At 43.3% G+C, this 16,740-nt stretch overlaps 1 protein-coding gene across 1 annotated transcript in view; it reads left to right on the forward strand.

The window, feature by feature from the left end:
• Positions 1-10,110, forward strand: part of opa1 (OPA1 mitochondrial dynamin like GTPase) — a 38,765-nt gene extending 28,655 nt beyond the window's left edge. The window contains 2 exon segments of the mRNA XM_030083662.1: positions 8,244-8,312; positions 8,419-10,110. Of these exon segments, the coding sequence (XP_029939522.1) occupies positions 8,244-8,308 (65 nt within the window). The 3' untranslated portion in view covers positions 8,309-8,312; positions 8,419-10,110.
• Positions 10,111-16,740: the final 6,630 nt, after the last annotated feature.

Genomic DNA, 16,740 nt, shown 5'->3' on the forward strand with positions numbered 1-16,740 from the left:
ACGGACGCGTAGACGGTGCGGGCGCTGGAGCGGCGTGTTCAGGTGTCCATTTCTCACCAGCACGGTCTGCGTGACCTGGTTGTCCGCGGCAATGGGCTACTAGGCCCTGTCTTCACTCAATAGCCTCCTCAATAACTGAATCGTGTTCTCAAAACAAAACAGCGCTGACTGGAGCGACTTTGTGTTGCCAGATTGGGTGGGGTTTCCACCAAAGCAAGCTTCTTTTTAAACACGTCGGATGGGTTGATTAAATGATTATGTGTTGATGACGTGTTTTTTTATCATACAAATATGGTTTTATCGTGCATTTTGGGCATTTTCAGCCAAGATGGAGGTTTGGGCTGCTTTCTACGAGTTTCAGATTTTTTTTATGGGCTAGATCAACAGATCTGGCAACCTCCTCCAGCGGACTGCAGAGGCGCCGCAGACAGTGCTGCGGTGATTCCGTTCTGTAGACGGAACGCAGCCAGAAAGGTTGTTCTGTTGTACGTGATTTTTCTGCAGGCCATACAAATCGCCGACTTTCAGAAGGAAGCGTGTGCGATGTGTGCGCTCAGAATAACAGTTCGCATCGTGCATTACGGAAGCCTCACACGGACGAAAGTGCGGCAAACGAGGAAAGTGGGGAGGGAGCGGCCGTGTTCTCACTGCATCTAGATGGAGCCGGGGTCGACTGCGGACTCCCTCCTCGAAGCGGCCCCGGCTCAATCCCAAAAGTCGGTCGACCCAACTGTTTTCAATGGGACCCTGCTCCAAGTCGCGCGGAAAAATAGACGGACCAGAACACTGGCAAAAGCCTCTTGTGTAGACCAGTTTGTGGGCAGACATGAGCTCAATGCATGCATAGAAAGCCTAGTTGACACGAGATGTGTGTTTATGCCATTGGTTTCAATGGGACACCGCGCACAGCCCGCCCAAGTCCACGCAGAAAAATAGACTTGATTTCTATTTAGAAACTGCCACGCGGATTTGAACGTTCCTCGTGCGTGGAGTGTGAAAGGACTGATCTGTTTGCATGCAGTTCTGACTTTAACGCGCAGAAACCGTGCAAACCCGGACAGATCCGCGCCCGCACAGCCGCGTATATGTGAATGAGGCCTTAGAGGATTTTTTTCGGCTTTGTACATGCCATCCTGTCACATCCTGTGTTGATGTAGATGTCATTGCATCTGAGTTTGCACCCTCCCTTTTTGCCATGTTCTAGGATCTCAGTGAGGCAATCTCATAGAAAAGTCATGCTAAAGCTGATTAAACCAAACTTGCCAAGTGTGACCACAACTTCAGTCCAAATTACAACAGTATTAACAGCAGCTGTAATGTCTCGGGCTGCACAAATACCACCTTTTTTAAAGAATGAGCACCAGGGCCGACCTTTAGTCACTTCCTGACAGAGTACCGATACGAGCCTTAAAGCCGAATTCATACGCAGCTGAAAAGCGAAGGCTATGCATTGCTTCGAATGCATCGACACAACGTGCACCTCCAACAGTCCAACAGCCTACAATTAGCCTACAGCACTGTCAACCGAGGGTCTGAACTCACTGTAGCTCCACACGCTGGAGCTCACTGTTAATGAGTCTGTCAGTCATACTAATCATTTGCATTGCTGGTGTGAAAGCAGCATCTTTAGCACGTAGCACGAGTTGCATGTTGAGTGACATTAGACCAACTGTGGTGGTCCAAAGGTCTCTGCTGATTCAGTTGTTGGCGATGTATGAACTATCTGTTGTCTCCTCTTGATATTTTGTCAAAAATAATTTACCTTCTGTCTAAGTTAAGATGTCGTAATTAATATTAAAGAATTTTCAAGCCACACACACCAGTCTTGCTCTCTCATGTACCTGTGGGCGACATTACTGAAGCATGACGCCATGTCAGGCGCTTCTAGTTGTATCAGGGATCTTTTCCGGGTAAAAGTATCGGAGCATTCCAAATCTTGTTTCTGTGAAGGTAAAAACTTTTTTTCCCCACCACTCTTCATTTATACAGGCCACTGCAATAAAATGCAGTAAAATTAATCATTGCCGAGTTCTGTTAAAGTTTTACCCCTTTTCTTTTCCCTGCATGCGTGTGTGTGTGTGTAAGTTCTGCTGCTGTTTGGTCTTCCCTCTGGCTGACCCCAGGCGCTGACCTGGTCGGACCTCTGCATGTCTCTGCTCGATGTTGGACTGCTTTCTCTCAGGCATCTGTTTTCTAGATAAGAGCCTTGAGCGCTCGGCCTGATTCATTGTTCTGTCACAGACATGGCGCTCATGCCGTCGACATACCTGCTCCCCCTGCGTCCACGTCTCCCGTGGCCCGGCTTTTATAGCGTGACAATCCAGATTAGTGACAAATCAAGCAGCACGCTGAGGAAAGGGCTTTTCTGTTTGTTACATTAAGAGATCAGCTTTCAAAGAAGGAAACAGCAAAGCGTTTAAGGGTTCACTGTTTCCACCTACACTGTGGCCTTGGAAGACATGAGGTATACAAAGTTGCTTCGTGAATGATGACAGGCGGGGACGGGAACCAAACCCCCTGGCCAGCTCGCTCCAGTGACCACGCTGTGAACTGCATCTTGCCTGTCAGTAGTACATTTCATAGCAGTGAGCTGAAGTAGCTTCAGCCTTGGCATTAAACTTCATCCGCTGAAATCTTTCTGTTGCCACTTCTTCATAACAACCACCCTTTATTTATTTTTTTTTTTAACGGTTCCCTCCCTTTCACATCCAGTGAAAAAGAGTGGCCATCTCCCGTAGGAAGAGGATTAGTTCCTCTGCTTCTCAGTAAGTTGTAGGCCTCCCTGTCCTCGGTCTTTCGCTCCCTCTCTCTCGCGCTCTCTCATCTTTTTTCCTCTCCTCGGCTCTCCCTCTCCTCTGTGTTGGCTACTTGTCCAGCAGGGCCACACAGTCTAATTACAGGTCAATTAAAGGCTTTCTGGCTCAGTCCTCCTTCTGCCAGTGCTTCTGCCATTGCAGGCTTAGGGGACTCTACAGAGTGTGAGTGAATGAGATATCATTTCATGTGGAGATCAGCCGAGAGAAGGCCCTGAAAGAGAGGATTTAGGGGGAAGGCTCCCCTCTTTCTCTCAACCTGCCAGAGTCCCTCCACCCTCTGCAACCCACACACCACCAAGCATCTTAAAGAAGGGGCCTCTGGGATAGAGGCCAGAGGATTATGGGAATATTCATGACCAGATAAAGGGGTGAGCGGTTGAATGACTGTGTTTTGGGGCTCATCTCTTAGGTAAACAGGAGCCTAAATGGAGTTTTAGATCGCTACTCCCTCCCCTCAGTAAGTAACAGGCATTGGTGACTCTGTTCACTGTTTTTGTTGCATTTCCACAGGATGGTGAAAGGAAGGCCTTGTTGTGGCCTTTTCTTCTTCTCCTCGCTGCTGTCTTTTGGTAGCAAACAGATGGTGCTGGGAGAAATAAATATCTGTTTCTCACAGTTTTCATCCACAGAATATTGGCTTTTCTGAAAGACGCTATTCATTTTCACCCGTGGCCTCCTGGGCTTCTGAAAGCTGATTTTAAAGTCATTAAGCTCACTCTTTTACGGAAAGCCTTGATTTGTTTTCTGTTGTTAAAATTTCTGATCTATGCTGTGTATTTATTCAGTCTCATGGTGAACATGCTGTGCCCTTTATCAGGCGTAGTTAGGAGTGAAGCTGACATTATTATTATTAGCTCCTCTTGCGGCTCAAGAGAAATATAAGACTGGTGGATTTTTCTAATCGTTGTTTACCACAGTCACAGTCTGAGAGGACTTGTTTTGTTCGTGTTTTCCAATTAAATGCATCATATGTACAAAGACATACAACATAATCATACACAGCTGTTTGCCATGCTAGAAGCTAAAGTGATCTGCTGTCAACCCACACTGTCACAAAGATGGGAATTCTGGCATTGGACTTGAGGTAATTTGAGCAGTGGTTTAATTTACACTGCATTCATCATTGATGACCTTGTTTAGGTTTTATGGGTTGAGCTCGATCCAAAAGGATCTTTACAGTTGTCATCAAAGAAAACGTTATCAGACAGGTGTTGGTGCTTGTTCAGGCAAGCAGTGGCTCAGCTGCGTCCGTCCTGAAGGCTGGCGGCGTGTGTCCGTAGTACAATGCGGTTAGGTATTTGTCGTCCAGTGTCGGATGTGCTCAGTGATCCCACCACGTCCCACTGAGAACGTTTAGACGTCACTAGTGTGCACATGCATATCTATCAGATGACAAAGTGGGAGCACCCAGATCAACATGTCAGTTGTTTATATTAGAAATTTTGTAAGCTCATTTTTCACATCTTGATAATAGATATTGGATCTGCTCTCTGTCAGCTCAACAATTGTTTTAATAAATCTGGTTTATGTTAAAAATGTGTAAATGGTCATATTCTTAAACTGCACTCTAACCACGTCTGTCAGTCTGGAGCTATTTTATTTTATTTTATTTTTTTTTTATATATCCTTTACTCTACATTCATTTGGGAGTGGCGGTGCGCTGTTCCTAAATTCTAGCTGCTGCATCTTCAAATTTCTTTTTTTATTGTCCCAGATACACCACTGCCGCATGTAAGTAAATTAAGTAGACATTCTCAGAACATTTTAATGTTACCTGATACATCAGAAGATTAAGTTAATTGGGTCCGGTGCCAACTCAGCATCACTAACTAGAGTAAACTAATCCAGTGCTTCTCACCCTCTTTTTCATAGACCGGTTTTAAACAACATAATTTTTCCACAGACCGGAAGGACGATGTTTAAAAACACATTAATGAGGGCTTAGCTGTGCATTAAAAAAAAAAAAAAAAAAAAAAAATGACAGAGATGAGCACAAGAAGTGAAGGAAGTGAAGCCTTTTTCAAAATAAAACTCAAAGCAGATTGACTGAAATTTAAATGTACACTTTGTAAATAAAACTTTTTATTCTCTCTTTGTGCCTTGGTACCGTTAAGCTAATATCTACACGATATGATCTAGATGCTTTTTCAGATGAGCCTGTTGAAATTTCTCTAAGAAGAGAACAACACCTGATGGAGACACTGATCAGGGATCATTAGTCTTGCACTGACTCTTAAATGATCATTGTTTGGTTCATACCTGTAATCAGATGTGATGTGAGTGTAAAGGATCGACTGTTTTCGTAACAGTGTGAGACAAGTAGCATTGGACAGGGAGGAACAGTGGAGTGCCGAGTACAGCAGGAGGAGAGCCGAGCAGAGGAACAAAGTGAGGAAGAGAAACTAAAGCGAAGCTCAGGATATCAGACTGGGACCCTCAGTGGGTCGGGAAAAAAGAGAACCAGCTTCCTCTCATGGCTCTACCACACTGATAATGGTGTCGATAAACCTTTTTTCCCTTTACTTTATTTTTTGCATAATGTAAACGTTAGTGTTTATGTCAAATGAAAAATTTAATATTTATGAGTTAATCAGCCTTTAATAAACCATTTTCAACTAACCATACAACAAATAAGTTGTACAAATAGGCTCTGTGGTGAAATAAATGACAATCGATTGCAGATTCTGATGCCACTGCTGAGAGAAATCCTAGAGGAAACACTGCTTTCCTCTAATATTTGGCATTATATATGTATATACAAATATATTGGAAGTGTGACTTGGTCCCCTGTTCATTTTATTTTTTTAATCACTGTGTTCCTGCCTGTTGTTACACCTTGTGACTCTGTGAGGAAAGTGCTCTGCAAACATTTAAAGATTCATGTCTGAGACGAGCAGCTTCCATTGCAGACCTGAATTTCATGGTGAAATGGGTTGGTACTGTAACTTTAAGGCTTTTCTTCTTTTTTTTTTTTTTTCCTTTGACAGCTTGTCAGATTTAGCAGACCCCTGGTGTTCGACCTAAAGCACCGGACACAGTAATTTTCATTAATTATTTTTGATTCACACACCATAAATTAAAATTGGCTGTCATTCTTAGCATAATCGCACCACAAGCATGTTTTCTGTTGTTGTTTTTAGTGTTTGTCGACAAATAAGACAATATTTGTTGAAAACATGACTAATTTCAGCTTCATTTCACCTAAACGTAGCATCATGTTGTAGACCTGGATTTCCCTCAGTGTCTGTCAGGAGATATCTGCTGGTTTCAACTGCAGGTGTTGAAGACATGAAGAAGGATTTTGGTTCACATGTTAAAAGCTTTCTTGATTAATTGGTTAATCTGGGAAATGAAGCCAGTTTATATATATATATATATATATATATATATATATATATATATATATATATATATATATATATATATATATATATATATGTCCTCTTTTCAAACCCACCGGTCTGAGCTGCGGACCTCAGCTGCCCTCAGAGCGTGGCGTCTCTGCCCAGCAGTTGGCAGGATCCTCGGTGGTCGACCTGTGCTCAGCGGTCTATTTTTGAATCATTGAGACTCCACCTTATCAGCCACATCTGAACCCTCTGAGAGGCTTTGAAGCTTGAGCCAGGGGATTTCCTCTGTTTTTGATGATCTGACAGTCGGTACCCTCCTTTCTGTGTGCCGACCAACAGAAGCCCCCCCGTCCCCCCGTCCCCTCTATGCCTCTCGTGTCTTTCTCTGCAGGTCAGCCAGATGTTGGTAATCCTGCCCTGATTGGCTCGGATTGAGTTATATTGTGCTGTGGTCGGGGCCAGCGTAGCTGTTAGCTGCCTTTGAGCTGTGCCCCGCGGTGGACTGCATTCTGCAGCGGCGCAGCACAGGGTTAAGTTTCATTCAGCCACACACCTGCTGCAGCGACTTGTCAGTGTGCCCCTCGACAGCCCCCCTTTAATGCCTCCATTAGGTGTTGTAATCTTCCCCTAACGCCCTGCCATTTTCAGAAGTGTGTTAACCGAGTATCAAACACCGGGGATTTTTTTTTTTCTTCCTTCCTTCGACCTGCCAGTCGTGAATGTGTAGGAAGGTGAAAAGAGGTGGAGGTGGCATGACTGTACAGCTCTCAGTGGATTTCAGGACCTGAGCGGTGGCTGTGTTTGTGTGCCACTCTCTGCCAAGCCTCTCTGGCTGTCAGTCAGCTGTTCCTCTGTGTGTGTGTCTGTAGGTTTTCTTCTGTTACCCAGCACTTCTCAGCCTCCCTGGTGTTCGAGGACGTAAGTGGGGGCGTGTCTCCACTTCTTCTAGCCCTCGTTTGCTTTCCATCCATCAGGAAGAGGATACCCCAGCAGCCGTGCCCCCATCAAAGGAGGCTGCACACAAACCCCTGAATATGATATTCAGTTTCACTGCGAGGCACGCACACGGTTCTCACCTTTGTGCCGACCTGAAATGGACCCTCAGGACACTGTTGCTCCGAGGTCCAGACTGTAATGATTTATCCTCCTGAAAACGGACAAGTCTTTCAGAGCCGTGTTTTTAGTGGGCCTCCTCACAGGAAAACAGCGGACAATAGTTCGCCTATGGATCTCGTGTTGCTGATTGATCAAGATAGAGCAGCGCAAGTTTGTTCTTCAGAGCTAGTGTTTGAGTTTGTGCTTGGGGGAGATCCAGACAGATTAGCGAGGGTGACAGGGAGCCTGCAGAGCCAGCCAGGCCTGGAGGTGCAGCTGGCATTGCAAGCCACAGCTTCCTTTTCTCAGCATTGGCCCACAGACTTCCTTTAGCCACTGTTTAATCAGTGATTAGGACTGCCTTAGATGGCGCGCTCATCTCGTGTGACAGTACATGTAGGGTGGAAGGATTGCTCGTCTTATGGAGTCTGTGGACAATGGCAGTGTAATTGTGAAGTGAAACGAGCGACTCCTTTTCCAGTAGATTCCTCCCTTTCAAGTGAAATGTTGTTATGGTGGCTTGTTCTGTCCATTTGCAAATGTGCCCGGGAGGTTCATCCCATTCAGAGGGCCGCGTGAAGCGCTTTGATGTGGCCTGTGCTAACTGAGAGAGAGGGCGCTCGAGCCTGATCCAGACACATGTGAGCACGATTCGCTTTGAGGTTTGGTCGTCTGAGTTGAAAATATACGTCGGAATTTCTACCTGCTTTTATGAACTATGGGAATATGTTTGATATATTGTCTCTGTTTAACGGCTTCGTCGCCACCAATTGTCAGACTGCCTGATTTTTCCGTAGAAACTACAAAAACCCTGATGAATATGCAACTTCATGAAGTAGTTGATACAAAAGGAAAAAATAAGTACAGCCATTTTCATTAAGGAGGGTTATTGGTAACCTCTGGACCCCGATATCTGAAAATATGGTCAATTTTGAGAAGAAAGTTTCGATCTGATGACCAACCCACGTTTACTTTTTTACAGAGAAAGTTCGTGAGATCCAAGAGAAACTTGAAGCTTTCATCGAAGCTCTTCACAAGGAGAAATAACCAGGTACTGGTCTCTTCCTCTTATATACCGGAAGTGTTTCTGTTAAAAAGACTTAAACGTCAATTTCAGCTGTACATCGTGTAAGTTTTTATTCTGTTCTTCCCAACAGAGCTTTTGAAAGTAACCATGTGAATCACAGCAAAGAAATCCACTGAACAAAGACGACACATCTGTAAATTACCATCCTCGCCCCTGTGCCCGCCTCCGCCTTCACTCGATTTCACCGCCCATGTCTCGGCTTCTCGTCCCCCTGATGGACAATGATGGAAAGATGGACTTGTGCAGAAAAGACGGGCGAGAGAAGCAGATTTCAGACTGTCTGCTGTCTGACTTCCCTTTTTTTTTTTCTTTTTTTTTTTTTTTTTTTTTTCCTGTGTTCATTGCATCAGGAGGGGACTTCTGCAGAAGAACCCAAACAGCTGGATCAGCAGAAAAATCTGAAGCTTGCACTGTGTAGTCCCACATCTGACCTCTTGTTTTTTTAAAAAGAAAATGAGATTTGTGTACATGTTTAATTCCCACTTTTGTATTTTTTTTTTTTTTTTTTTTTTTTTCTGCTTGTATATGTGATGAAGCACCATTTGTGCAGCACTGGTCCTGATATGTCAGCTTGAATGTCACACCTTTGTCTCACCTGGTGATCCTCAAAAAAAAAAAAAAAAAAAAAAAGAAGTGTTGCTTTTGTTTTAAGCACAGAACATAGTTGCACATATTACACAAATAATTTAATTTATGCCCCTGAACTCCGTAGTCTCCGTCATAATATACAAAATTCTTCATTGAGCCCAGAATGAGGCTTTGGTATTGTTGGAATGAGTAGAAACTCTAGACTCACTACATCTTGGGATGCTGAATGGTTTTACAAGACTTTATACCGTGGTGTTTGATTCCATTACCCAGATAGCATGTTCCATCAATCTCCATTTATTGTGTTCAGTTTGTTAACATTTCGCAGAGGAAAAAAATTACATTATCTAAATTTACCTTAAAGAAAGTCTCAAGCTGTGGAAAACGGTAACGCCTTCAGATTTGTTTTTCAAATGGAATTTTTTTTTTTTTTGACAAATGTTTCATCTCTGAGTTTGCCACTTCCATCTGAGTGCCCCTAGTTTATATTTCTGTCTTGTGTTCATGCTAACCTGCATGGTTCAACATTGACAAAATATAAATAAATTTGCAGTTTATGATGTTTTAGAACAATTTCAAACCAAGCTCAGTGCTTCACTCACGTAACTGTCTTCAGTCCTATTGCCTTCTTTAGGAAACCTCATTCCATGTTATATGAGCAGTACTCTGTGCTCTACTCCAGATCTTTAGTCTTTTCCAGCCGGATCAGGCGTCCCGGTAAAGGGAGGAGTCCGAGCATCCCCTCGAGACTTCATATCCTTTTACATGAAATTATGTTCACCTTTCTACATCTCTTAAATGATCAGAAACATTTATTGTTAAAGTTTTATAAAAGGTACCAAGCCTAAGTTTTTCACTCTTACTTTCAACTGAAGTGATGTCTAGAAAATGCAGCGCCCCGCCCCGCCATTGTTTGTCACGTCTACTCCAGGTGTCTTCCACCTCCTCCATCAGGACCTTTCAGACTCCTTACTCCAGCCACTCGATTCTTCTCAAAAATTCTAATGCGTTGGCCTGATAGCAGGCGGAGACCACGTCGTTCATCCATTCATTCTTGTCTACACTGATTTCTGTACCTGTATAACTTAAGGAGCACTCATGGAGCTTTGATCGTGTACAGCATGTGCGTGTGCCGAGGGAGACGCCTGTGTAACAGACAGTTGGCGGAATGGTTTAAATACAAGGTTTATGTTGTAGAAAGTAATGTTTGCATGACGTACCCCGTCAGATGTGCTTTATTTATTAAATTTGTGTTTAAAGTAAATTGACAATAAAATGGACATATATTTAGAATCCTTTTTTTTTTGTCAGTGTTCATAAATGTTGCTCAGTTTATAATTTATTTTGACTTTTGAGATCTGGTGTTGTTTGAATAACTTATGATGAAGTAACATGTTATTTGAATGGCACCATTATTGCCAGTTTCCCGTTTTAAAATGATTGCAATCATTATCACAGCAAAATATTGTAATTATCTTTGTTAATAGGTAAGGGGAACTATAAAAGTTTATATGTAATTTATGCTGTTATGTCAAAAGAAATACAACTAGAACTGTCAATGTAGATTTGCTTTAATACTCCAGTTGAAAAATTTTTACATTCAAAATCTAATAATGAGGCAAAGTTTCTGAAACATTCTGAAGGTAGGTAATGCTGGACATCACCTTCACTACATTATTTCATTGTGTTGGACATGTGCTTGCGTTGTCCCCCCTTTGTTATCTTACAGCTGGCTGCTTCTGGATGCCCTGACCAGTGTGCTGATGTGATGAGGCCTGAACTGGTGGTATGGGCAAACCCTTGGAGTATTTAACTCTGCAGGCTGTCAACTTATCCCACAGCGGACCGATAACAGGCTGAAAGCAGGCGGCAGCCTGCGGCAGCAGGGAGACAGTGAGGCAGGCAGGCAGCTGAGGGTCTGACTGATTAATAAGGGAGAGTCCAGAGGTCCTCCACTCCTGGGCATCCGCTCTCCGCACACAAGAGCCTGAGTGTTACTGCATCTCCATATTGCTCTGAGGGTAGCCCAGCCAGCAAGGAGGATAAATGTAAAGGATGGGCCCGGTCCTCACTACCACCACCTGAGGCTTCATGCATGAGGAGAACACCCTTACGCCAAATAGCTGCTTTACGTGCCAGCTATTATATTCCCTGGTTTTCTCAAAAAATGGTGTTAAAAAGCCCAACGACTTTGTAGCAGCCGTGAAAAGGAAAGGGGAAAAGTCAACCGCCCGCAGAAGGTCTTTGTGTTATCAGATAGCCACGTTCTGGGAGGAGGGAGGTCAGCCAGGACGCGCAATAACTTATTAGCATCTCCAAAGGCGGTCACGTTGACTAATAGCTAGCGCCACAACAGCACAGTGGCTCAGTTTGTGTTTTCCCTCAGCCCCCTTTATGCTGGTGACACAAAGGCAGTCGGGCCAGACCTGTCAAATGTGCCACAGCAGCGGATGTGGACAAAGCTTCATTTCTACTCTTTCTGAGGAAAAAGAAAAGGCCGACGTTGTTGCTTCATTTTTTTAAATTCCCCACCTAATCATACAGACACATTCAGGGTCTTTTGGCAGGGGGTGTGGTTGGTCAGTCGATGATGAAAACCCTGAATAAGTCCCAGAAAAGAGCAATAACATGTGGGGATGGGCGTTTTCTGGCATGAGCCGCAGTGTTAGCATTTGTTTGCCTTCTTGTTTGCGGCGCTGGCTTTGTCCTGATCTCTCTGTTCCCTCTGCTACCGAGTTGTTGGTTAACACTGTGGGAGACTCAGAAAGTCAGACAGCTAGATTAATCTGCGTGGTCGTCACTTGATGGAGTTGTCTCCCTCTTTAAATCATGCCTTGACTGAACGCGGTTGAAAAAGAAGGCAGAAGCTTAAAAAAGCAGCTTTATTTAGTGATTTACCCTCATTCAGGGAGCAGTTACAAAGAAAGATCAGAAATATGAAAGGTTCTTATAAATACCTCTGAGGAGTTGCCACAGTTGTTTTTTTTAATTCTAGGTTTGCTCAGCAGTTTCTTGTCTCATCATTTTGCAGGACTCCCATGTCCCAGGACTCTGTGTGTTGCTTGTGGCAGGATTGATTTGGAATCAGTTAGTTTCCTCGGCTGGTTTTCTGTGACTCCAAACTTCTAAAGCATTTCCACCATGTGAGCCACATAGGTGGAGAGCAGAACATGAATTTCAAGGAGATCGTTCTCAGACAACAGCTGGTAATATGCAATAATGAAAAAGCATGGTAAAGAACCTTAATAATTTCTGAAAGAAAAAAGTGTGTTTCATATTGCCTATTGTCACACATGAGAGATTTTATGTGTTTCATGTACGTTTAATGCATCCAAGCTTTTGACAATAGAACCTTTATATTTATAAACAGTTTTGGAGACCTCTTTTGTCCGAGGTTGATTGCTGTAGCAACCGCAAACAACAAGCACTGGCTCGAGAACTCTACTCGAAAAGAAATGCCAAGTCTGAATTGTGCAACCAGTGAAACCTTCAGTTGCCTTCAAGTGTATTTTCTCTGTTGTTCATTTCAAGTTTTGTGTTGATATTTGGCTTTATGGACTGGTGCAGATTTTCTTTTGTGTTTGTTCAGAAAATTGTTTTAAAAGGAAAATTACTTGTAAAAATAGGTGCTCACAGACCTATAACAGACTATCTGTTATATTAGAGGAGATAATAAAACAGAGCGTTGACGCTGCCGCGGCCTGTGAGAGTCACTCGGCAACACTTCAATCAGCAAGTACAGATAAAAACAGTGAATATACATCTAACACTTTGGCCTCCAGGAGACAAACTGCCACTGTTGAGTTACCACTGATGAATCTTATCAGAGCGTTGTAGAAGCAACAGGCTTCCTTCTCCGTTTCAGCCAACAAAACCTTCTACTGTCCCCGGGGCCCGCTGCTTTCTGCCTCGCAGAGAATAGCGTCACAATTGGCCTTTGTGTTCATTATGTTGGAGCCATCTTCCCATTGCACTGTGGGGTCCATTCCAATGCTGAATTAGGCCCATGGGGATTTTAGCCAAGTCACAGAGGTCGGTGACCTTCCCTGTCACACTCTCAGCACACACACACATACAGAGAGCCCCGTTCTTGCGCTGTGTGAGCGATAAATTATCGCAGTACTCAGTGCTTAAATTTTAGAAACTGAGGGAGGCTCGACTGTGTGAATCCTGCAGTGGTCGTGTGTGTGTCTGTGGGTGTGTGTGTGTTCTCACCATTCCAGTCTGACGTCCACCCTGAGAGAATCCATAAAATGAGCTCATCGTCTCACAGCTCGGGTCGTATCATACATGAATCAGGCCATTGTGGACAGAAGCAGCCTCCATTAATAAAGCCCTGATGGTCGATGTATATTTTGCTGGCTTGTGCACACACTGGATCACCTGTGCAACACAAAATCATCAACAGCATCTCAAACGCTCACATGAATCATCTGGTGATCAGTGGAAACTGCCAACATGCACAAAAGACTTCTGTTTCCTTGAACTTCTACCAGGACAACACATGGATCAAGGGACAGAAATTTGATTTTGATCTTGAAAAAGATAATCCGTCCACGGATTGGAAAGAAAAGATTTTTATTCTGATGAGGATGTTCATCAGGTTTTAGAAAAGCAGAGGGCTACTCGGTGGAGTAGTGGTTCGTGTTGATAGTGTGAAAGTTTGAGTCTGGTGGGAATCCTTTCTGTGTGTGTGTGTGTGTGTGTGTGTGTGTGTGTGTGTGTGTGTGTGTGTGTGTGTGTGTGTGTGTGTGTGTGTGTGTGTGTGTGTGTGTGTGTGTGTCTGTGTTTTGTTTTGTTTTTTTTGTTTTTTTTTGAGAAATTGTAGTTTCTTCTGAAAGTCTAAAAACATGCGTTTGTTGAGGGGGAGTAACTGTAGTCTGTCTCTCTGGTCTTGTCCTGTGACGGAAGCCGCCCGTCCAGGTGGACCCTGCAGGGGTCCACCTGGACCTGGTCCTCCAGATCCGGTACCTCCATCATCACAGGGAAAAAAAAAAAATCACGTCAATTGCATGAAATAATAAATATATTAACGTATTAATTCGCAGAACAAATGTTACTAATTCCACGTTGTTTAATACAATTAAAAGTAAAAAATAAAAAAATAAGTCATTTAAAAGAGCCGCAGATCTGCACTGAATTAAACCCCGCCTCTGACAGGAAATTGTTGCATCTCAGATTATTGATTAAGAGAGTAAGCAAAGGGCTAATGAAACATGTCTAAAAGACAATTAAATTTACTGTCATTTTGAAAAAGGAGGAAGGCATACGCGATAATGACTCAAAACAAGTCCGAATAACACCAGCAAGTGAGGCCTAGCCGAAACAGGGAGGAGGAGGAGAATCCGGACATGGCCGTGAAGTGGGCTGTTTCCGACTGTTAAATATGGTAAGCACACTGTTATTAGACAGCCATGCCAGATTTTAAATGATAACAATAGAAGATTTGTGTGATCCACTGTAAGCTCCGTGCAGCTCCTGCTGCTTTCAGGGACACTTCGTCAAAGTAGCCTGTTGATAGACGCCACCGGTGTCTCAGTCAGATGTTAGCTTAGCTGTTAGCCACCGACGAACTAGCTGGCTATCTGACCTTCTGAGACAGTGGAAAAGAGATTTAAACGCTGAACTTCTGGGACAGAACGGGAAAGGTTGTTATTGACGGACAGTTCAGTTCTGAGAGGAAGGATCTGAGCGGCGTAGCGGCGGCTTGGAGAGAATGAGGAATGTTTAATTTCTGGGTTTAGCGTGGCTGTTTACTGTTCTGTTGTTGTTTATCCCCATCTTGTTGTTCAGGGATCATTGTGTGGCTCTCAGGAGTGAGGGAGCTGTAGCTGACAGTCGCAAGAATCCCAAACAAAAATTGGCCCGACGCCAAGTCAAGTTGCTGACCCCTGCCCTATAATTATTATAATAGTAAATAATCATCAGAACATTTATACCATGCTTGCTATTTGAAATTTAGGCTTGTAAGGCCCACAACATGGTAAGTGGGCATCTGCCTGTTGTTTTCAGCACTGTTTTCTGTATGCCTTCTGGTACCTGTATCTGTCTTGACATTCCCACGCTATCATGTGCACCATGCGTTCTGGTACCTTATGATTTACAAATTAAGCACTGGGACCCTGCATTCGCTCTCTGGGTGGGATCACTTCCAGCTCCCTTAACCCTCAACTGGATAAAGTGGTGCAGTAGATGCATGGATAAAAAAATCGGCACTTACCTTTAAATATTGCAGATATATTAATGATTTACACATGAACTGTGCAAGAGGGTGGTTTTGTCTCGTATGAATATGATTATTGACATTTATGGTGAAGTTTTCATTTTCAGTTTCTTCATTCGAGTTATTTGGAGACGTAAAAGTCTTGTTAGAAGTGAAATGACCAACGAACGGTGTGTTCTGACGTTACTTATTTCACATTTTGTATAAAAAAAAAGACTTACTGTTTCTGACAAGACCATAATTTAAAACAGCTATGAATGAATAAGTCTTATTCCCCCAAAAAATACAAACTACAGGAGAAATGGCAATGAAGATACATTTCCAAAGACTTGTTTGTTTTGTAACAAAATTTGTTTCAACAAACACAAACAAAATCTCTTCAGTTTGTATTTGATGAAATTATATATCTATATCTATATGTATATCTATATATATATCTATATATATATATATATATATGTGTGTGTGTGTGTGTGTGTGTGTGTGTGTGTGTGTGTGTGTGTGTATATATATATATATATATATATATATATATATATATATATATATATATGAACAAGTGGTGGCAGTGTTTTGTGTGTGTGTGTGTGTGTGTGTGTGTGTGTGTGTGTGTGTGTGTGTGTGTGTGTGTGCAGTGGGAACTTTCTTCAGCAGAGACATGCAAAGTTGCCATGGAAAAACTGATTGTCGCACAAACTGTTTCTTAATGGAGTGGGGGTCTTGGGGGTGGGGGGGCTTTTAGCACAAGAAGCGGCTCTGGGCTTGCATGGACTTAGTGGGATTATGTGAGGCTTCATGGCAACCAGTGAGGCCAGCAGGTGAGGTCTGGGTTCAGCTGCCTGAGCCTTTAGGTAAACAGAGAGCAGGGTTGCCAGATCCTGGATGCGTTGCCAGGCTGAAATTGTATCTGCCCTCACTATTTACGTCAGTCAGGCTGATCTGCCTCATCCTGCAGGGCGGTGGGGGGGGGGCAACACTTGTTGCCTGATGGGGGACTCTGAGGACCTGCTTTCATCATCTAAGTACTGCATCGAGGCCGGACCAAAAACGGTCTGGTGACATTACTTGACTGGCCATCAATAGTATCTTAGCAGGCACTAAAACCCAAAGCAAACAGGCAGTGGTGGAGTGTGAATGTGTGAAGCAGAGCTCCGCTTGCTTTGCAGCATCATGTGTGGAAGCAGAGCAGGAATGACACCACGATTGGTAAAGTGATCAAGTTTGTGAGCTTTTGTGTCTTTTCAGGAAGTCCTGATCCTATTTCAACCCAGCTTATACTTTTAATTAGATTTGCATTTTCAAACAGGCCTGTTTTACATGTGTTCTGGGATTTAAACAGTAAAACAAGCTTATGGTACCTGAATGCATCAGTGTTTTCCCAGAACGCTTCGACTCCGACCTTCCCAACATCACATCAGATTAAGACAAGAGAATTGCTACGCTACGCGTACGGCGTTTTCAGGAATTTGTGCACAATTGTTTCACAGACAAAAAAAAAATGTTGTAAAACTGTTTTTCACATGACATTTGCTCAAACAAGACTGATGAAATGAGATTAACCAAGACACAGGAAGACGTCGA

The sequence above is a fragment of the Salarias fasciatus genome, chromosome 23 (assembly GCF_902148845.1).
Source record: "Salarias fasciatus chromosome 23, fSalaFa1.1, whole genome shotgun sequence".
NCBI classification, from domain to species: Eukaryota; Metazoa; Chordata; class Actinopteri; order Blenniiformes; family Blenniidae; genus Salarias; species Salarias fasciatus.